Source organism: Pelophylax lessonae (genome assembly GCF_965119305.1).
Source record: "Pelophylax lessonae genome assembly, chromosome: 9".
Taxonomy (NCBI): domain Eukaryota; kingdom Metazoa; phylum Chordata; class Amphibia; order Anura; family Ranidae; genus Pelophylax; species Pelophylax lessonae.
This window is the reverse complement of record NC_138776.1, coordinates 50,008,736-50,031,672: the sequence shown is the minus strand read 5'-3', so window position 1 is coordinate 50,031,672 and position 22,937 is coordinate 50,008,736. Positions and strand designations below refer to the sequence as shown.

At 40.1% G+C, this 22,937-nt stretch overlaps 1 protein-coding gene across 46 annotated transcripts in view; it reads right to left on the bottom strand.

Moving 5' to 3' along the window:
• The window catches only part of TCF7L2 (transcription factor 7 like 2), a 325,847-nt gene that overhangs the window by 3,727 nt on the left and 299,183 nt on the right, over window positions 1-22,937 (bottom strand). For 8 of the 46 annotated variants that reach the window (XM_082267896.1, XM_082267929.1, XM_082267918.1 and 5 more), the window contains 5 exons: window positions 21,202-21,361; window positions 19,882-20,001; window positions 16,414-16,462; window positions 15,849-15,899; window positions 6,983-7,055 (listed from right to left, as the gene is read on the bottom strand). In XM_082267896.1, coding sequence (XP_082124022.1) covers window positions 6,983-7,055; window positions 15,849-15,899; window positions 16,414-16,462; window positions 19,882-20,001; window positions 21,202-21,361 — 453 coding nt within the window. Of the gene's footprint in view, window positions 1-1,318; window positions 1,488-3,604; window positions 3,631-5,216; window positions 5,290-6,982; window positions 7,056-15,848; window positions 15,900-16,413; window positions 16,463-19,881; window positions 20,002-21,201; window positions 21,362-22,937 lie in introns of those variants that run through there. The other 38 variants (XM_082267907.1, XM_082267937.1, XM_082267940.1 and 35 more) reach the window with 23 other exon arrangements.

The window sequence follows — 22,937 nt, the reverse complement described above, 5'->3', positions numbered from 1 at the left end:
CTGTTGAAATGCATTAGAAACGCAGCAAGAATGCATAAAAATTGCACCCGTGTTGTGGTTTTGATGCATTTTTTGAGACAGACTGATGAAAAGCACAGCAAAATCACTGTAAAATCACTGATTTTTTGGCACCATCATCGGCACCTCTTTTTATTTCGGCACAGTGCTGAAAACCCTATTTTTGGCAGATTATTTTTGTTGGCCGAATTTTTTTAAAAAATCTTTACAATTTTTCTAAGATATTATAATGTAATGTATGTAAATAGTTTAAAAAATGCTAGTTCCTGTTTAGTGGATAATTATATGTGGACTTTGGGGCAACCATATAATCCCATTACATAGCTTTGCTACCTGCTTAACAATACTGCAAAGTGATTATGTATTATTGCTCCTTATTTTCAGTGTAAATCTACCAGTCTGGTCTCACTTGATAATAAAAGGCTTTCTAAAGGGTAATAAAGCTTCTCTCTGCAGCAATTAAGCAGGGATGCTAATCACCTACTCTGCACTAGACCTACACCTACCTACACTAGAGAGAGTATTGGCAAGCCTGCAAACTAAATACAATAATACATACATAGAATGAAAAAAAAAAATATATTAAAAATCGCCTAAAAATTGCTTCAAATACACTGTACATTTAATTTAAAATATTGGGTGACTGCTAGATTAGTCCTTAATTCTAAAGGAATGTGTCCTATTTTGTCCTCTAAGACCTGACAATCTATGAATGACCAAAAAACAAAACTTTACAAGTCATCCAACTCCTCTAAAAAAATATTTTTTTTTTTTTTTTTGCTGCGTGTTACTTGAAATGGTATAAGTACATTCTCACTCAGCACCACAAGTCATCTGGTTGGTGTAAATATAGTGCTATATAGAAAAGACATCTTGTGTGAACCTAGCTCCACAAGGCACCTGGGGTGGTCAATATAAAGTCCTTTTTTTATAAAGTTACCTTATATGGCATAGTGAACCGAGTTCCACAAGGGACCCGGGGTGCTGAATATAAAGTCTCATTTCAAAAGCAACCTTGTGTGATATTGTAAACCTAACTGCACAAGGCACCTAAGTTCTATATTTCACAACACAACTGTGCATTTAACAAAGGACTAGGGGAAAAGTAGGGAGTTGTTTTGAACTGTTAAAAAATGAATGCTTGGGCAAGTGTAGAAAAATAATATTGGATCCAGCCGGAAATTGAGTAAGCTCTTAACTTCTTGTTGTAGGCTGACAATGCTGCTTCTGCTGCACTGAAATCCCTAACAGTGTCATGAGCCCTGTATGAACTCACCCCTGCTGGACTACAAAATACTTACTCCGTATGATATTGAGGTGGGGAGGGGGTGGTTTTCTGTAGTCCAGAAGGGAGAATTCAGGGCTGACAACACTGTCCATAACTTCAGTGCAGCAGAGGTGGTGTCATCTCACTACAGGAAATTACGAGCTCACCGGATTTCTGGCAGATCAACGGGTCTTTTTCTGTACTTTTTTATAAAATGGAAAACACAGGGAAATGTGCATGTGATGCAGAGAGGTACTTCATAAGTTTTTTTTTTTTTTTTTTTTGCCCAGACATACATTAAAACAATTGGGAATGCTTTTTCTTGTTCCTTGCAGCTGAAAAAATCATGACGTAGCCCACCTCCTAAGCTGTATGCAAAACAGCATAGCTTAGATAGGGGAGTTTTAGTTCTCACCTACTGTAGGAAATTTTAAGAAGGAAAAGTGGACACAGGTTCTATATTTTGAAATATTCCATGTATGACTGCTATTATTCATGCCCTGCACTAATGATGCTTAATTGTACAAGGCAGGTTATTAATAAATGGTCAGGTAACTTTCTTGAATTGTATGTTACTACATCTAAATAAAGAAAAGGGCTGACAAATAATATAGGCTCCATATATCCAAGTGATTTAAGTTAAAGGCTGACTGACATAATGCAGCATGCACATCTAGTAAAGGTGATTCCTAGCAGATGGTAATATGGTGCCCTTGTGTACAGTATCTATGGGAGAGTCATACTGGCACACCATACCAGTACAATTTTAAATAAAATATTTTTTCATTAATATATATTGCCATTACACAGTCAGTGAAGTTGGATCATGCAGGACTGAATGCTCAAGCAGAGAATGAATGACAGGATGGGAGAATGGGGTGGAGGCATGTGCTGATCATGCTCAACGTCTGACATGGGTTAGGAGAAGACAAGTTAGTAGTTGAGGTTAGGATGACTTGTGAGTGTTTTTTGGTATCACACGATTGTTACAATATACTTTTCAGTTGTATCTAAGCAACATTTTTTGGCCTACAACTATACTATTAGAATACCAAATACGTTTTTCATGTTTCCACTATTAAAAAAGAGTCAAGTAGTGAAAGCCAAAAACATGCAACTCTCTAGCTAATGAGCATTGCTGCCCAGAGCCCAATAACTACCTTCTTCAGTCTTTTGGTGGGATGAGTTGGGACATTATTGGCTGCAGCAGCCACTCAGCCTGTAAAAGACTTCAAAATTCTAGCTGGTCTTGTGAACCATGGTATGGCCTGATGGGATTTATAGTTCCTCCTTAGCTGGAGGACCACCGGTTGTCCAAGTTATCATTTGTAAAATAAAAAATGTGTCATGGAAAGACCTCCATCTTAGTTTTTCATGACACATATAATCTTCCAATTCAGTTTCCCAAATAATGCTATATCTGTTCTGAGACCTGGATAGCCTGTGGCCTTCCAGCTGCAAAGGAATTGAAAAACCCGATAGGCCTTACCATGGCTAAAGCTGAAGTTTATCTGCTTAAAATGTTGCCATCCTTGGTTCCTCTCCCCAGCCCTATCAAGATGCTAAAGAAAGTTTGAAATAAAGACTTTCCATTTTCATTACATAACTCATTTTATATTTAACGTGACATCATTACTAGACCTCCCTATGCAATGTAGGCAGCTCATGACTGGTGGAAGGGCCTGGCAGGGTATTGTACATAGCTATCTTAAAACATCACAGCACCTGCCTCGGTACTCCTCTCAAGAGCCCTCAGTAGAGATGCAAGCAGTGGGCTGGCTATTGGGAAGAGTTATGCAAATATTAAAATGCCTATATGCATAGATATTAGTCTGGAAGAGTGGGCGGTCCTAGGGAGGCAGCATTTATATGCAGACCACCCTAGGTAAAGGCCACATGTGGTGCTGATCCTCAGAGACTGAACAGAAATTATATCAAGTGAATGACAGGGGTGGGGCAGACCAGTGACAATAATGCTGGGCTTAAAAGGGCTAGATGTTGGGCTGGATGTCCTCCAACTAGGAAAAGTGGTGGACTCTGTATGACTTGCTTTTAATGCGCACTGAGAGAAGCTCAAAGCGTGTGGTGAAATCAGACTAAGAAATGTCAGTACTGGGGAGAAGCCTGTATATTGTGCAAGACTGAGGGGAAGGCTGGAGTTCAGCTTCAACAAGACCAGCTAGTGTTTTTGTCTAATATACCCAACACTGACCGCATGAGTGCTTTCAGTAAAATGGTCTTAAGCCTACATGCTAAGATCATGAAACACAAGATGAAGTGACACATGTTAACACACAGAGAGGGAGGAAGCCATACCTACCATTGTTACATTCCAAATTCAAAGACTGCTTGCATCAGAATAAAGAAATAACAGATTTAACCAAAAGGATCATTGAGAAGGAAGAAAGTGAGAATTCGTAGTCCCTCCACCAAGATTTATCTAAAGCGACTGACATGTATCATTTACCTAGACCCTACGAGATGAGTCACAGTTCAATTACAGTGAACACGTTGGTTACTACTTGTGCCTCCTGTGTGGATGTTAGTTCAAGAGTTATTGACATTGTGCTCTCAATGCAAGGTTATAAAGCTTTTCCCAAGAAAATGATCCACTTTCCAGTGTCATTATAGGGAAGCTATTCTGCACCCTTACAGAACCATACTCTTGAGAGATCTTATTATGGAAAACAAGGCCACTTGACCTGCAAGTCAAAGGCTTCTTGCACACAATCTGACCTTTGCAAGCAATGTGCTCAACTAGCACATTGCTTGGGATATTTGGAATCAGAACCAGCTATGTAGAAGCAATAGCTAAATACTCCATCATAAGCACTTCTGGTTACACAAAGAGGTTGTCCAACGAGAAAGCAGTTGTTACCATACATATGCCATATTCAACAAGGGCATTCAACTTAGAGAACTCTCAAAAAGCATTAAGGTGTGCCCGAGAAGAAGGCAAGTGTTCGGCACTCTGTCTTTCTTTGGTGAGCCTCACAGCCACAGTCACGGTACTTCAAACCCACAGCAGGCCTTGTTGCTGTATAAAATAATGTTGGAAGTACTATGATGGAGTTAAGATATCTACAGACATGTGATGACCTCTGCCAAGTCTGGACAATTTTGAATATTTTAGGCCTTGAGGTTGGTGAAAGCCAGTAGATTGCAACAGGTCCACAGTCAATATTAGGGGAAAAAAAATATGCTGCCTCTAATGTCTCTGGACAAAAGTCCTGCATCAGTGAGTGACTTTCCGCCCCTAGGAATTACCTGTATGCTTGGGTGATGCAAGCAAGTTTAAGAACAGGTCTTTCAGAAGAAAGACTTTTGGCAATTTGATGAGGTCTGTATGTCAGACCAACCTCTGATGTTTACGGCTGACTTATTCTTTTCACATTCTCTGGCAAAATTGTTAAACTCAACAATTGTGGAGAGACAGTGGTTAGTACAACTTTAAAAAAAACTAAAACACTAACACCTAATTAAGGGGACCTATCATCAAACAAAGATAATTGGACATGCAACAGTTTATGAATTAGATGAAGTTATGGCAACCTAAAAAAGGCTGACAATTATACACAAAGCCCTGATTTCAAACAGCACTTGTCCTAATTGGGCAATTTATGGCTACCTAGGTGTCAATAAAGAACACCTCTTCAATACTTTATTACCTTCAACTACCTTCTGCTTGGTACTTTAACCCAAGTTTTCTCATCTACTACTTCAGCTGAGATTTGACCACCAGAAAAATGTATTTTTCTGGTCTTTTATGACATGCCTTAAGAGGAGATCAAAGTAAGGATTCCAACCACCAGTAAAATGTAGAGGAAAGAAAGAAGGAATTTTCATTGGAGAGAAGTGGGTGCAATCATAAAGAGGCATCAGGAAGGACAGAAGGGATTTCATTGATTCCCAGCGGCCTTGTTTTATATACCTGCACGGTTTACACCATAGACTCTGTCGGTCAAGTCCGAACAATGCCCGACACTTCTTAGGAGCATTTGCATCTGTTAGCACAATGTAAACACACAGAAAATACAACAACATGGTGTATACTGCTCACTTGGAGGCACATTCTTAGCTAAGGATACCTACAAAACAGTTTTTGTTTTATTTGGTAATTCCCCTCCATGCCGTTGCCAACACACAGAGCTTCCAGAGTCGTTGATGGGTCTGTTATGTTGGACCAGGTTGGTGGACTACAAAGACAATGAACCAGCTTTCCTCTGTAACAGCGAGCCGTGAAATGTTCACCAGCCAGTGCCAGGCAGAGCAGGAAGCGAAAGTCCAGAGCAAGGGCCGAAATTTTTATTTCACAATAACATTAAAGCCAGCACAGTACAGCATAATAAAAAAATATTCAGATACTACAGGACTTGGGACGCTATCATTCTTCACAGCACACAACGTCCATGAATGAAGGGTGTCTGACATGGAACGGGAATCGTAACATGCTCAAAGAAATGATATGGGATGTCAAAGTGGCTGGATGACCAATGTGCGATGGATAGGATACCTCACAAGTTCTGAGATGCCACAAAATGTTTTTCTTTTTAACTGAATCTGCAGTATTTGTACACTTTTCTGTAAAATTCAAGGGGAAAACCTCTACGTGCACTCATTGCAACAGGGAAGGCAAATGTTCAGGGATGTTATTAGGTCCATGAGATGTAGATGACAAGCAGATAGCAATGAATGACTGTGACTTTGTTAAATACAGTGATGGGTTAAGGGCCTTTAGATGTAGCATACCAAGAGGGGAAGAAAAGCAGAAGTTGCTGCTGCTAAAACCCTTTCAGCTTCCTAGCATTAAACTTTTTTTTTTTTTCAAAAAATCCCTCCTTTTCTATCGTTCAACTAAACCAACATTCGTCATAATGCAACCCAACAGTTCTCTGGGAACCTTTAGAAATGAGACAGTTCCAGTTGTTAAATCACAATATGTCGGATAGCCAGCTACAAAAACATTTGTGTCTTATTGCACACTGGTTGCTAGCAGTTGTTAAAGGGTCAGTTGAGTATTTAAGTTTTTGGAGATACTGGAGAATTAAATGATGTATCATCTTTGTATACTTCTCAAAAAATTATCTTAGAGATCTCTGGTCTTCGGTTCCCAAGTTGCAAACCTTCTTTTACTATTTACTAGGAGTTCACACTCTCTCTGTTGCATTTTAAATGTATTTCATAGAGCAGAGAATGCAACAGGATTGGGAACACCCTTAAGGTGAGTGGAAAAATCCAAACCTCTAAGATAGGTGTCCCCAAGAGATATAAGGATCCAGATCATGACTTAGCCTAATGCCCTCAATGTCTAAATGATCTTTGTTGGATGGTTTATTCTATAACACACATATTAGCAACAAAAACAGCGTGTTATAAGTCTTGCTTTAGGTTATAAGAATAACACAAGGCAGAAAGATTCATAGTTGAACTACTAGAACCTTGAAGATTTTTGAGGGTCTGATTCCACAGCACACCTCAACCACTGTCCAAGAACTCCCACATTATGGAGAAACAGCAGTGGCCAGACATGTGTTTGGCCAGTCTGGTGTGTCGGACAACAAGGGGCCACCAACCACTTGACGACTAAGCTGTTAGCTGTAGGCACAGAGCGGGAAATTACCAAGTAAAAGAAAAAATAAATAAATAAAAGTAAACGGTGAAACCAGCCATAGCTATATTGGGAATAACCATACACACCTGCAGGGACCGCACCAGTTATTCTGCTGATCAAGGCCAAAGCGCGCTCGACATTTCTTAGGTGCGCTCAGGTCTGAATGAGTTCAAGACAGAAGCCAGCAGAAAAGGGAACAGGAAGAGATAAAAGAAAAATAAAATAAAAAGAAATCAATGAACTGGTTACTAATTGCAAAAAGCGTAGAACTTTAATTAAAAAAAAAAAATCACAGAGTTAAACAAAGTCCATGGAAAGGTAAATGATTGTGGCATAATTTTATGCTTCATTCGCAGAAACAACTAAAGCTGCAGTATCTCCCTCCAAAGGGGCCTTCCATGTTTAGAAAACTTTATTTTCTGTTCAAAAAAACTGTTATTAAAGTCTTGACCCACCCAACACTGGTATTTCAGTGTTTGGCAGATGCCAGAACTTGAACCTTTCTGATGGTTTCTTATATCTTTTTGGGGGAGTCTTTTGACGAGATCTCCACACTAAATTTCTGGGTCTGCACACCTGATATGGCCATTCCAAAGGGTTTACACTCTCCCTGCTTGACTTTGTATTTAATGGTATCATACAGAATGTAACAGATGGAGTTTGAAAACCCAAAAATGAGCAGGAAGACACAAAACCCCAAGGTGTCCGATAGCAGAGCCAGGTGGATCCCCACAAGATACAAGAAGATAGTGGGTAACTTGGCCTACCAGAACCTACCTATAGCTTAAATAACATTTTTGGGTCAGCATTACCTTTCTTTCTAGATTGTTCTTATATTTTTGGCCAAAGTTACATAGACAGTTGTCATGACTGAAGACAGACATGTCAAGAGCATTAAGTTCAATCTCTATAGCTATGGGAGCTTTGGTCCACCAGAAGCATAGTAGTTCTATTGTCCTGGGATCAGACACAACTGATCTATGGATAAAAAAAAGACGTCTACACAGAGATCACGGCAGCGACAAGTCCCATCCCAGAACAAAAGAACTATCAAATTTGCCTGAACCAAAAAGTTTATGAATAAAAAACACAGAAGGAATGTACAAAACCTACAGTATGCTGCAAAAGTTGCAAGACAGCATCTGCAAGCTAAAAGATTGTAGACTCCTAATTGTAGACTCCTGATTGTAGACTCCTGATGTCATAGAAGCCAAATGATAGGTTGGTTCCTATTTTTTTGATTTCGTTCATTTGTGTGCACTATACAATTCTCCCTACAACTTCTACGTGGTTTATCAAATTTTTCTCCTGTGTTTATTTGGCCAATCACAGCATAGCCAGTTGGGTTTTTTTTCTAGTATGTATAAAGCCTTGAGACAGTGCAGCTTTATCAAATGCTCATGTTTATTTGTAAGTTACATCTTGTGTAAAGAAAAAAAGAGAGAGAGATGGAGCAGAGAAGCAAGCAGACAGCGGGATGGAGGGGTTAGCGCTATGAGGCATGCCTTTGAAGCGATACGCTAGCATGATCGGGGAAAGCAAACACAAGCGGAAGATACAGCATGCTGTAGTGAAAAAAAAAAAAAAAAAACACTTTCTGGAAGCAATAAAAATAGATTAAGGAGGTTTTTATGAATTTTTTTTAACAGTCTTTTTTTTTTTGTATTATTTTTTTTTCTCTTATTTTGCAGAAAAAGAAATACTGCATATCCCATTGGCACAGTTAGTGTCTCGCCAATAAGTCTGGTAATAAGAACTGGGAAAAACAGACTGTTGTGAGGAAACACATTGTTGTGTAACATACAGACAAATAATTAGGATGCATTATAGAACGTGCTGTAAGCTGAGGTATGAAACTTTCAGAATGTTTGAAGAGGACAGGAAAAAAAAAAAAAAAGAGCAATCAGTATAAACCCTTCAATGCTTCAGGGTTCTGTATTCACCCACAGGGCATTGGGGGAGACTACCAGACGATGCCGCCTCTCCCGCCACCGGCATATGGGTGCGTTTCTCATTCCAAACAGCAATGCTCTGGCTTAAAGCGTGTCTGCCACATCAACAATCATGGCATTTAGCAAACAGAACGGCAAGCTAACAACTTGCTGCCTAAGGTCATTTTCCCAGCAATCTATGAACCATCCCAGAAAACACGTACAATAAGTTAGAGATGAACTAACTAGTGATGTATACACCCCAAAGTGCTCTTAAAGGATCACAAACTGATAAATTAAAAAGCCAACGTACAAGAATAAAAAATAAAGTAGATAACATCCACACATCTTCAATAAATTAAAGAAACTTTAATAACTTTCATCAGAGTGGGATGTTACTAAACTTAAAGTGTATGCCCTAAACTTTTTTTTTTTTTCAATTTGGGATACAGTGGAGAAGAATAAAACTTCTGTTAAATATTGTTTGTGTCCCCTCCGGGAAGATTCACCCCTCCAAATTGTCCAGAAATGGATAGGAATTTAAAATTCTACACCAGAACAAAAAGGTAAAAGTAAAGCCTCGTACACACGTAACGAATTTCCGCCGACCGGTCGTCCGTCTTTTGTCCAGAGTGGTGTCTGTTGGTTGGAATGTGCTCTAGACTGCACACAAATTTTCCCGCACGACAGAATTCTACTTCAGAAGTAATGCCATGAGTTGGATTGCTTTCTTTGTGTTCTTTCATCTCTGAGCATGCCCAGTCTTGCTCATAAGATTTTTCCCCATCTAAATCTGTACTAATGAGACGAAAATCGGACGTGTTTTGACGGTCGACAAAAATTATATAGCCTGCACACCAGGATTTTTTTGGGTGAAAAGTCGGAGTCGGTTGTCGGAAGCATCATACTAACAAGCCGAAAATCGGCAGATCGGTCGTCGGACGAAATTTCCCGGCCGAATTTCGACTGGTGTGTACGGGGCTTTAATCTTCCAATGGGCAGTTCAGTTCATGAGGCAAACCATCAGAGATTTCCCTTTTTAGAGTTTTTCTCTGACTTCATGTTACATCTTTGTTAACTTCTGCAGTGGGGACACAAAAAGCCAAAAATCTGCAGCTTAAAAAAAAAAAAGGTTTTGGCTATGCATACAGTTTAAAAGACCACAAGGTCTAAGGGACGATCAAGGTTGATGGGGTTATTATTTGCTATTATGAGCTGACACCATCAAGTTTTTTCTTCCTTTTTCTTTTATGTGCTTTTAAACAATGTTTGTCATTTTTGAATAAATAAAATGTGTAAAAATTTTTTTTTTTTTAAAAATGTTTTTTTATTCATTATTTGAAAAATTTGTGTCTGCACCTTTAAAGTCCCCAAAAAAATTCCTTTGCTACTTTCTTATTATTTAATATAGTTTAAAATTTAAAGATGCAGATTAGTTATTTATAAAATAATAATTGGCCAAATTCTGAAAAACTGATTTCCTAGCTTTATTTTTATACAAAAACATCTTGCAAATTGGTGACTTTCATTTAAATGGTCATTTGATCCCCTCAAGGGAACTGATATTATTCAGAAATAGAACTGTAAATATAGGCATTTTGCGCTAATGATGACATGCTTTATCCAATTCCTCCAGGTAAAGCAAGACATAAAAAGTTTTCTCGAACATCATCGGACAGCACATTTGGAATGGCTTTATCTTTGCAATTTGTCCACTCTAGAGAGGTTCCTGCAGAATGAGGACCACAGACCTCTGGGTGATATGAATTTGTCCAAAAACTTTTTTGGACACAGGTGCCCATAAGGGTCATTAGTGCTAATTTTATATAAAATGAATTTTTTTTTTTCATAACATGTTGGACTTAGCAAGAAAGAAGTAACATTTGTCAAATGCTAAAAACAAGGAACAGGAATATGTGTGTGCAAGAAAACATTAAAATGAGACAAAGATAAATCATTTCAGAACCTTTTCCACCTTTAATGTGACCTATAAACTGTACAACTCAGTTGAAAAACAAACGGAAATCTTTTATTGGGGAGAAGTAAAAATAAAAAACTAAAATAATGTGGTTGCATAAGTGTGCACACCCTCTTAAAACTGGGGATGCAGCTGTGTTCAGAATCAAGCAATCACATTCAAACTCATGTTAAATAGGAGTCCGTAAACACCTGCCATCATTTGAAGTGCCTCTGAATAACCCCAAATAAAGTTCAGCTGTTCTAGTAGGTCTTTCCTGACATTTTCTTAGTCGCATCCTACAGCAAAAGCCATGGTCTGCAGAGAGCTTCAAAAGCATTAGAGAGATCTCATTGTTAAAAGGTATGGGTAAGGCGAAGGGTAGAAAAGAATTCCAAGGCATTAGATATACCATGGAGCACAGTGAAGATAGTCATCATAAAGTGGAGAAAATATGGCACAACAGTGACATTACGAGGAACTGGATGTCCCTCCGAAATTGATGAAAAGACGAGAAGAAAACTGGTCAGGGAGGCTGCCAAGAGGCCTACAGCAACATTAAAAGGAGCTGCAAGAATATCTGGCACGTACTGGCTGTGTGGTACATGTGACAACAATCTCCCGTATTCTTCATATGTCTGGGCTATGGGGTAGAGTGGCAAGATGAAAGCCTTTTCTTACGGAGAAAAACATCCAAGCATGCCTACATTTTGCAAAAACACATCTGAAGTCTCCCAAAAGCATGTGGAAAAATGTGTTACGTTCTGATGAATCCAAGGTTGAACTTTTTGGCCATAATTCCAAAAGATATGTGGTGCAAAAACAACATTACACATCACCACATTGCACATCACCAAAAGAACACCATACCCACAGTGAAGCATGGTGGTGGCAGCATCATGCTTTGGGGCTGTTTTTCTTCAGCTGGAACAGGGACCTTAAGTCAAGGTAGAGGGAATTATGAACAGTTTGAAATACCAGTCAATACTGGCACAAAACCTTCAGGCTTCTGCTAGAAAGGTGAAGAGAAACTTCATCTTTCAGCATGAGAACGACCCAAAGCAAACATCGAAATCAACAAAGGAATGGCTTCACCAGAAGAAGATTAAAGTTTTGGAATGGCCGGGCCAGAGCCCAGACCTGATGTCATCGCAATCTGACAGATTTGGAGTGTTTTTGCAAAGAAGAGAGGGCAAATATTGCCAAGTCAAGATGTGCCATGCTGATAGACTCATACCCCAAAAGACTGAGTGCTATAATAAAATCAAAAAGTGCTTCAACAAAGTATTAGTTTAAGGGTGTGCAAACATATGCAACCATATTATTTTATTTTTACTTCTCTCCACCTAAAAGATTTCACTTTGTTGTTCAACTGAATTGTACAGTTTATAGGTCACATTAAAGGTGGAGAAAGTTGTGAAATGATTTATCTTTGTCTCATTTTTTATCATCACAGAAACCTGACATTTTAACAGGGTTGTGTAGACTTTTTATATCCACTGTATAAATTACATGTTTTTTATTTTCTTGTCCGAGTATCTCTATGTCTGTCCCAAGTTTGTTTGAACCCATTTACTGTTGGCTGACTTGCTACCTCTGGAAGTCTACTTCAAGCATCAACTACTGTTTAGGTAAAATAATTTAACTAATTTTAATTTAATTAAGTTCTGAGTTTTCCTCCTGCTAGTGTGTGGTAATGTCCCCATGTTCTTGATCCAAACTTCATATTGAAAATTCTTCCCTCCTGACCCTGATTCATGCCCTTATGTATTTAAAAACTACAGCTATCAATAATTCGATTCATATATGGAATGAGGGTGACTGTTAGAGCTGGAGGGAGTGGGTGGTGGACAGTTGGAAAGAGAGAGGAATCACCCAACTTGTTTCAGTTAATCACACCAAAAAAACACACAAAGGGACATATACAATGAAAAAATAGTAATGGGTTGCCAATATTGTATTGCATGACTGGGTTGGCTTTTTGCAGCTTTTACAAAAATGAAATGGATGACAGCAGATACAGAGCAGGTGTGCCAACTAATTAGAAGCATGTAAACTTGTGACAAAAGAAGAAACACACATATTTCTATTTATAAGGCTTGTAGATCCAGTGATTTACACCCCCAAAATAGGAGTCCATTTTTACCACAAAAGACAGAGAATACAAAGGCCGTCCAAGGTCATGAAGTGGGGAGGAGGGTTATGTTGGGAAACTGAAAGCCACAACAAGAGAGTTTTCTAGAGATTTCCATCTACCTATTATGTTTTTATAGAAGACAGCTGCCCAAGAGTTGACATCCTTAGCTCGTGTGACTGTAGAACTGAGGACCAATGTCATGATGGGAAAGAAAGAGGGTTACACCGTGCCCAACGTCCCATAAAAACTGAATGGAAAATGGTACACAGTTTGCTCCAAGACTGGTTAACAAGATGGCATCCTGGGTGAATATGGTCACTATAGCAGTTGGTTCATAAAAAAATACAGAAATGTCATGTTAGCTACTGGCACTAATTCCTCTTTGGTTGTCCTCGTCTGTTCTCCAATTGTTATCAATCTACCTTACTAGAAAGGGCTATTTTTGTGCTGGCTTTCTCAGATGGCAAACAACTGCCCATCTTAGCGTTCTTCTAGGGTCATCTTAAGGTCCTACTAAAGCCCCGTACACACGCGTCGAAAATCGGCAGGGAATTTTCGTCCGACGACCGATCTGCCGATTTTCGGCTTGTTAGTATGATGCTTCCGACAACCGACTCCGACTTTTCGGCCGAAAAAAATCTGGTGTGCAGTCTATAAAATTTTTGTCCGCCGTCAAAACACGGCCGCTTTTCGTGCAGTCAGTACAGATTTCGACAGGGAAAAATCTAATGAGCAAGTCTGGGCATGCTCAGAGAAGAAATAATACAAAGAAAGCAAACCAACACATGACATCACTTCTGAAGTAGAATTTTGTCGGGCGAGAAAATTTGTGTGCAGTTTAGGCACATTCCAACCAACAAAACACCACTTTGGACAAAAGACGGACGATCGGTCGGCCGATAATCGTTGCGTGTGTACTAGGCTTTAGGGTATGAGGCTCCACAAGGAACCATAGAGAGTTTGTAGGTGTGATTCAAGGCAAGATTGTGTCTTGACAGCCAGTGAAGTTAGAGCAATGGCCTATCAGTGTAGGTAGCTGGTGAAGTACTTCAAATCACATCTGAAAATTATTTGAAAGAGTTTTTTTCAGATGTACTCTTGTCCAGAAGATAAATATGAAGGCTGCAGAGGTGCTTCAGGTGTGTTTTCGGTGTTTCTGCCAATCCTTCCTAAGGCTAGGTACACACTATTGGGTTAATTTACTAAACCTGGCAAGTGCAAAATCTAGTGCAGCTATGCATGGTAGCCAATCATCTTCTACCTTCAGTGTGTTCAATTAAGCTTTAAAAAAAAAAAGAAGGTTTCTATACAGAGCTGCACCAGATTTTGCACTCTCCATCAAAGCAGAGATGCGGGGATGCCATTATTTCTTAATGGCACCCCACACTGGAAACCACAGTGCAGTTTCCTGCGCTGGGAACTGCATAGCACTATGTAGTTACTCTACAGCTGTGATTCTGGTAAAAGGCTCTCGAAAACGCAGCCCTGGAGAAACCAGCATAGTGAACCTAGCCTATCAGACTTTTATAAAAAAAGGTTTTCAAATTCATCTGATATGCATTCATTCAAAGCTGAGGTTTAATCTAATTATATTTGGCCTTCCCTGGTTCCTTCCATCCCCCCCCTTTTTTTTGCTTTAATCGAGCTCCACTGTGCAGTGCTTTGTTGCACCCCTGTGCACAAAAATGTTTCCTACCATCTCCTTTATCAACATGCCATTGAACCTTTCTGTGATCATTACATTTCATATTTTCTGTGCTTCTCTATGCAATGCAGAAAGACCATGGCTGGTGGAAGGGACCAGTACGGTGTGGTACATAGCTTCCTGAAAACATCACAGCACCGTGCCTCAATACTCCTCTCAAGAGCCCTTAGTCCTGATGCAAACAGTGGGCTGGTTCTTAGGAGGAGTCATGCAAATAAAATAAAAAGACGCCTTGATGGGCAAATTTATGGAGAAGTTTCCGTTCCTGGGCAGGTTGTATTTGCATGCAGAAAGTTCTAGGTAATACCCACATATGATGATGAACCAAATGAAAGTGGTGGGCTAGGGGAAGAAAAGGCTAGATGTGCTCAACGTCCTCCAGCCAAGAAAAGAGACTCTATCTGACTTGCTGCAGCTTCTAATACACCTTATGAGAAGCTCAAAGTGTGCAGTGAAATCAGAGTAGGCAATTTCAGTACAGGAGAGAAACCTGTATAATGTGCAAGACTCAAGTCTGGAGTTCAGCTTTAAGATTTTATAGTGGAGGGTCTCTTACTGGTTGTGATCAACTATCAAACTTTGGGAAAGAAGGCAAGGAGCCAAAGGAGCATCAGATGATAAGCAATAAAGACTCCTCCATAACACAAGGTTCCTGCAGCTCTGCCCATATAATAAACAGAAAATTACAACACTACATTATTCCGTAAACCTTCAGCAGTTCCATCAATTAATCTTCTGCAGCGGAGGCTTTACTGGATGCAATAGAGGATTATTCTGCTTCTAGTAATTAGCAAAGCTGCAGACATGTTAATATTTTAGTTACTTGATTTAGCTCACCCTTGGAATAATAACATGCTCTAACACTAACCCAGTCCCACCCATTTAAGATTACTGCGGGCTTGGGCGATCTGTTCCTTGCATGCCTGTGTGGAACTGAATCTCCCAGCATGCCTGAGGTTCCACGGTGGCATTAGAGCAACAGTCCGCCTAAGTCTATTCCATGCTCATAACCCACCCAACCACAGCAACGCTTCAAGCCAGAGCAGCCTAGGACAGCAAAAAACTTTAACCTATATTTTCCCATCCTCTCGCGCAAGAAGTGGTTTATGTTAATAAAATTATAATGGCAATAAAATGCATTTTCAGGGAAAAATAAACAAAAAAAAAATTATAATACAGGAAAAACTATAGGAATAAATCCAAAAAAAAAATGGCTTAGCACCTGCAATCGGAGGAAGTGAAAGGCAAGGATTTAGGTAACATTCGTTGTGTTCTGTAAAAAAAGAACAAATTATACAAAATCTGGACATTGGTAAAATAGAAATAATTCAAATTGTCTATGCAGTATTTTCAAACCTCCTTAATGCCTGAATTACACATGGGGAAGGGGAGAGGGGAAGGGGAGGGGCAGACAGGGAATTACCCAATAAGCATGCAGCAAAGACCCCGGGACCAAACCTCGCACACCAGCACACACACTTATGCGCACACACATAGTAAACACCACACAGGTAAGTCATCATTAAACTAATGGCTGGTTTTTTGTACTTTACAGTTAAATATGCAATATAGCAAATACACAAATTATCTAGTATGGCATGCATTTATACAAAAAAATCCTCTAATTTTATTCCATTAAGGGATGCATAAGTATTTGGGGTCCAGTAATCACTGGTTCAGGGGGTATCAGAGTCAAACTGGTGACCCCAGGCACCTACTTCCTCCCCCCGCAGTGGGCCTTCTGCTAAAAGCATTGGAGGGGGGCGCTACTTTGGGGTGGTACTTACCGTTACTTTCGCCTGCCTGTTTTTCTCTTTTCCTCTTCTTCTTTTTGCCCTATAGAGCAAACACAAAAAAAAGAAAATGGCATTTAGTAACATAACATATCTATTAGGCGACCAAAAAAAAGTGCACAATGGAACAAGAAGAGCCAATGTCACCCAAAACTGACACTGGAGTTGACCTACTGGCTTCTTTCGGACTTTGTGTCTTGCCCATTCCCACAATGGTGGGATTTCCTTGCAGCAGTTTGTGTCACCACCCCTCCCACAATAGTGAGATTTCCCTGCAGTAGTTTGTATCACTGCCCCTCCCACAACTGTGAGATTTCCCTGCCATAGCTTGTGAATCTACCCCTCCAACAAAAGGAATTTGCCTGGCCCTCCCAACCTGAATCTCCAAGAGAGGTCAAAAGATGTGAATGAACTCTCCAGCAGCCATGTAGTACTCAAATACCAGTTTTGGGTTGTATTATCTGTTACAGGCAACCTATTATTGTACAACACACCACAAGCAGACATACCTAGTGATAAATGCCATAATTCAGTGAAAAATGGCCTTATACACTAAATGCCCCCCACACACATACCACAAAGTGATGCATGTGCCTCTGCATAGGACCCTTATTGCACATACTACCATGTAGGATACATTGGAGGCAAGAGCAGGGAGAGCTGGGAGAGATCTGGGTTCAGGCGCTTTGGGGGCAGAAGACCAGTTTTCACCAAATTAATTTATGTACAGACATCTTGTAGTGACCATTGATGGCTTGTGTCATTATGTGTTGTATAATGACAGGCTCTCTTTAGTTCACACAATGTATTCCAAGAACATTTCAACAATGTAAGCTCGATCATGTCCAAAAATACCAAAAAATGAACACGTTCTTCCAGATCCCCAATTCTCAATTAGAATGTGAATTACTATGGAGTGGGTGCCTCTAAGACAAAAGTTGCGCATGGATGGGTAATTATGTTCCCGAGAATCATTGAACAAGCTGTTCTAAGCCCCAAGACCCATCAGAATACTGAGCTACTGACAAAAGTGGCTCTTGCACCACACTCCACTCTGATCCTTCCCTCCTCTCCTTAAAAGAATAAAGTGTTGGGCTTCACCTGCGCAAAAAAACATCCAACAGTTTGGAATTCCACTGTATGCAATTAATTGTGCCTTCGATAGGTGGGGAGTTCAATATCGCCCCCTTGAAATGGGGACCAGTTTAGTTTTCCAATATGTTCTGACAAATGGTCATTGAAAGTTAGTTTGCAGTTGCACAGATAGAGGATGCTACACCGGTTGTAGAAAGATAAAAATGAAGAGAGGTTTGGTTTATAACAAAAAAAAAATAGAAATGAAAGTGGAGATAGCTAAGGGAGTGGCAGAGAGTTGGGTTAGTAAGGGATCGAGGAAAAGGGTTTTTTGTTTATTTTTTTGCCCGCAAGGTCTCCTGCCTATTCTCTCCCCAGATTCCTGAAAGGTATTGTATCCAGGGATCCTGGGCGCCCCTTGAAAGCTTCCATTCCATCGTTGACAGACAATTTTTTGTTTATCATCCATGAAAGGAGCACTGGACTCCTTGAGTGAACAAGGAAAGGTAGTGCAATTCATGAAGTTTGGAGACAGCTCTTTGTCAACAAAGGAAACTCATGGATTCCTCAATCCCGTTTCCAGGGTATTGGATGAATGAGAACTACACCGATCAGTTCATTTCACAATGGCTTTTATTATTAAAAATACAATGTCAAGTTAAAAACCCAACCTGCTTGGGGGACTCACAGATTCCCCTTCATGAGGGCTTGTGTGCTGGCAATGACGCATGATAATACTGAACGAGTAATTACGAGGAATGAAGACCTGGCTACGGCAACTCTTGATGCTGTGAATACGAGAATAATCACTCTTCTAGGGCGCCTTGGTTGATCGATTTAATACTGCTTTGGATGGAGGTTTATGAAGTTGTATATTCTGAATCAAAATCTCTGGACCCTTGGGGAGGTCCCAATATGTTCTTTTTAAAGCCTGGGAAAAAATGTTGACTGAATGCTGTATATACTTTGATAAAAACCAAAATTTGGAATGATTCCAATTCTAACTTGGAGCAAACTGAAAAAAAGAGCAAATGAGTGCTTGGTGCCATAAAATATTCTCAAATTCAACAAAAAATTCCAATCGAATTAGGAAAATTATGTAAAAAAAAATCAATTTGTGGCTAGCCTTACAGAATCTTTACCCAACTAGATTTTAATACACCTGAAGACTGCTGATGCCTACTAAAAGCTTATAGTTACAACAGGAGCATTCATTAAGATCTATACCCAGCATTTGAGGCCGAAAAAATGCTTCAAGAAAGCCGGTTGAAGCTTGTTAAATGCTAAAAAAAAATGCATGCTGAATCTGAGACTAAAATGTCAGTCCATCCAAATGTGATATTTTAGGTATAGGAGATACTTTAGCCCTTTTGCTTTCTTATATGTCTTGGATACTCCAACAGCAAGATCTTCCTGCCATAATTGTCGACCAAGTTCTTATCAAGATCAAGGTTTTGGGTGTTGCAGCTTCTTGTTTTACATTCTCTGTAGCATAAAATACATGAATGCCCATCTGGGATGCTAGGAGCCCATCTTTGGACACAGTGGGTCTGCAAATGCAGGAACTCCAGAGATCTCCCGAAAGACAGGAGAGACTGACATGAGGCTTAATGCTCCATAATTTATCAAACACTGAAATATCCGTCTTGGGTCAGCTTACCCTTTAAAGTTTGATCTCTTGGAGGTAGGAGCTTACTGCATGAGGGTTATCTAACCAACAGTAGGAGAATAGAGTATCGGGAAGACCAAAGTCCACAAGATATGCATCTTTCTTTTCATTGAAACAAAAACATTGAGACGTCAAGTATAAAATCTTGTGCGAAGGAACAAGAAAGCCCTATGAACATCCAATCGGATTCCAGTCATTGTTTACTTAGCTTGGTATTATGAGTAAAAGATCTGATTGGCTGGCATGGGCAAAACCTCCGCTTTTTTATACAGAAGCCCCTTTGTAGTGAACAGATGAGGCTGTAGAACAATGTCACAAGACGTTGTAAAGTGGAATAATTCGCCTTCGCAAAAGCTCCCATTACTCTACTTTACAACGCACACCAACATAAATATATATACAAGACACATATGGCAGCTGGAGGCCGCTGAGATGTTGCAGCAAAGTAATAATTACTTTTATTGTCTTAAATGTTGTTAACAAGTTATTGTTTTTTTTTAATTTTTGAAATCTACTGTCAAATGACCCTCGGTCATTTACTGACAGTGCAATCTAAATTACTGGAGAACTGTGGTAGAATTAATAGGATAGTATTTTGGGGCTGCGGTGAATGATTGCTCGCCTGCCCGTGTCTCAATACATACCATGTAGTGTTTTGTTCGCTCCAAAGGAAAATAACATGACATGTTACTCTACAAGGGGGGAAAAATATCACCTACATAGCCACGTACATAGTTATCCCGTGCGGACCAGCCTGGGTAGAGCTGCATGTGCAGCTGCCGCTCCTTCCTCGCCAGCTCGTAGTATTTTGCCTGTTCTTCCCTCGATAACGCGTGCCACTGCCCAGAGAGAAAGAGAAGTGGAGTTCTGATTAAACATCGGCAAAGTATATTATCATAGCTCAAAGCAAGAATTAATCCCATACAACACTTCACAGTCAAGGAATGGTGTGAAATCAAAAAGATCTATTAGTAACAAATTAAAAAAAAAATAGCCTTTCGAGTACAATAAAAAGTACTTTTAAAGCGGGGTTCCACTCAAAAGTGGAACTCTGCTGATCTGTTTCCTCCCCCCCTCTGGTGCCCCATTTGGCACCTTTCAGGGGGGAGGGGGGAACGGGTACCTGTTTTTGGCAGGTACCCTTCCCGGGAGACAGCGCAGCGGTGCTCCCTTTTCCTCCACCGACGGGCCAACTACAAAGTGCAGCGCGCTTTGAGCATGCACAGTAGGTAACCAGCAGTGAACCAGCAGTGAAACCGGAAGGGTTCACTGCCGGGTTCCCTTACTCTGGATGGCAGCGGCGGCACCAGAGAGCCGATACGTAAATCGGCTTTGGGTGCCGACATTGCGGGATCCCTGGACAGGTAAGTTCTACTATTTAAAAGTCAGCAGCTACAGTATTTGAGGGGGGTGGAACTCCGCTTTAACTCTGTACAGACCTGAGGAAAAATCCCACGACCCTACCATCCCCGCAGATAACCGCATTTAAGATGTTAACCCCTTTTCTAAAGTAATTTTCAACATATTCAAATATGTCGCTTTTATTTGTATTATTCCGCTACTGAGGTCCTTATTTGGGCACTTCTTCTCAAAGAGTGATAACGCTCTGGCCCTGTTTCCTAAATGTCACCCTGTCATACGGGTTTCCAATGGGGACTACAAGTGGCCGTTTCAATGTACATTACGGTTGCTGCATACAACAGCTGTTGATAGGCGTGCTATTGAATTTCTAACACCGTAATCTTTATTACTCCCCCGAGTCCATTTATTTGCCATTCTACACACAATAGAAACTGTGATGAAGACCTGTGACCCCAAAATGTGTTGGCTAAATCTACAGGTCCTGTGCTTGCATTTTCAGTGAAATAAACAACCTTTGGGCTCTAACCTCTTGGTGTGGTGCTCCTTGCTCCTCATTATTCCCTACAAATAGCTATGCGACAATGTTTTACCAAACAAATAACTTTATATAAAAAGTGGGAGCTTTGCTGTCATTGTTAATGATGTTTAGTGCTTTGTCGAGTTCTTTCTACACTTACCCTTCGGCCGAGGATCTGGTTAATGGCTGCGCTCTCTTTTAATGTACATTCGGCTACAACCTTTGCTCGCATTTCCTTCATATACAACATAAATGCATTAAGAGGTTTCTTTATGTGAGGTTTTTTCTTTTCTTCTTCCTTTTTGGAATCCTGATGTTTTCTGTAAAAAGACATAACGTTAGTAATTCCGCAGAGGGTTACTCAAAGACCATTTTTTTTACAGCAGGTTTAGGATAATACATAAACAGGAAACTTTAACTAAGCAAAGGATGTCCTGAATCACGGATGGGAAACAACCATTACAGGTTCAGGAGATCTAAAATCATCTCACTTTGTGTAGAAGAATTACAATATAAGGTAGACTTTCACAAAGAGCTTAGCACATCTGCAATAAATTGGCATTGGAAACACAGACTGATGGTGAACATCCAAATGAGAGCCTAGACAGAGGATGACCACGCTGATAAAAGACTGGTCAGAATATGTTCTCATTTATGAAGAAATGGACAAAGGACATCTAAATGAATGTATGACCAAGCATGTCTCTATGGACAGAAGACCTTATGAAGGATAAAAATGGAGGAAGGGACCTTTATGAAGGATGTCTACATGCACTGAAGACTGGGTTACAGACATCTTCATGGGTGAGGAAAAATCAGAGGATGTCTAAATAAACAGCATACTATGCAAAGTTTGTCTTCATGGCTGGGTGGGGGACATCTACAGGGAACTGGTCAGATGAAATCTTAATGAAGGGCTAAACAGAGAACATCTATGTGGATGAAATTTGGTTGAAAATATGAGTAGATGGATAAATTCGTTTTTGTGGAGTTTTTCTACATCACATGTGTCAAACACAAGGCCCGTAGGCCGAATACGGTCCTCCAGGCCATTTCATGTGGCCATCGCACCTCTCCTGCATCTGCAGGAGAGCTCCAGCCCTCCTCCAGACCTTGTACTTTCTGCTTTCCAGCCATGCCTCCAGCTTCTTCCCAGCAGGAGCACAAGGTAAGGGGGGTGCACTGTGATGAAGGGAGGGTGGGGGACTCAACTTCTAATGATGGGGAGGCTCTTGACGTCTTATGTAAGGGTAGGGGATGCTCTGGACATCTAGTCTTACAGGTACAACTGGTCCTTTTGAGGGCAATTATATTGCTGATGCGGCCCACAATTAATTTGAGTTTGACACCCCTGGTCTACATGAATGGATGAAATATATATGGATTGAAGACTGGGAAAAGGATGTCAGGCTGAAAAAAAGTCACACGGCTGAGTTCAACCCAAACACAAAAATAGATGAAACTGAAAAGTATGGAAGTTTGGAAAGAGAAGGTCTGCATAGATGGAGGATTGAATAGACATTTACATTGATGCAAGGCATGTAAGGATTTCTAAATTAGTTCAAGACTAAATATGATTGAAAGAAAGGGCAGTGGATGTCTACATGGATGTAAGATGTAAGACTACATGTAGTCATATCTACATGGGCCAGAAAGGATCACTACAGGAAGAAAATGAATGACACATCTTCACTACTAGAGGATATCGCACGTAGAAAGAAGAGTTTTACTGCAAGAGTTGGTGTCTACAAGGAAGCCTGAGCAGAGAGAGACTACAAGAAAAGGATGGATATGTATTTGGATGGAACATTATGGTTATCAGTAGAGGACTTGAAGCTTACAAAAAAATAGGCTTTGGACATAAGCCAAATTAGAAACCTTCACTTCAAGTGGGGA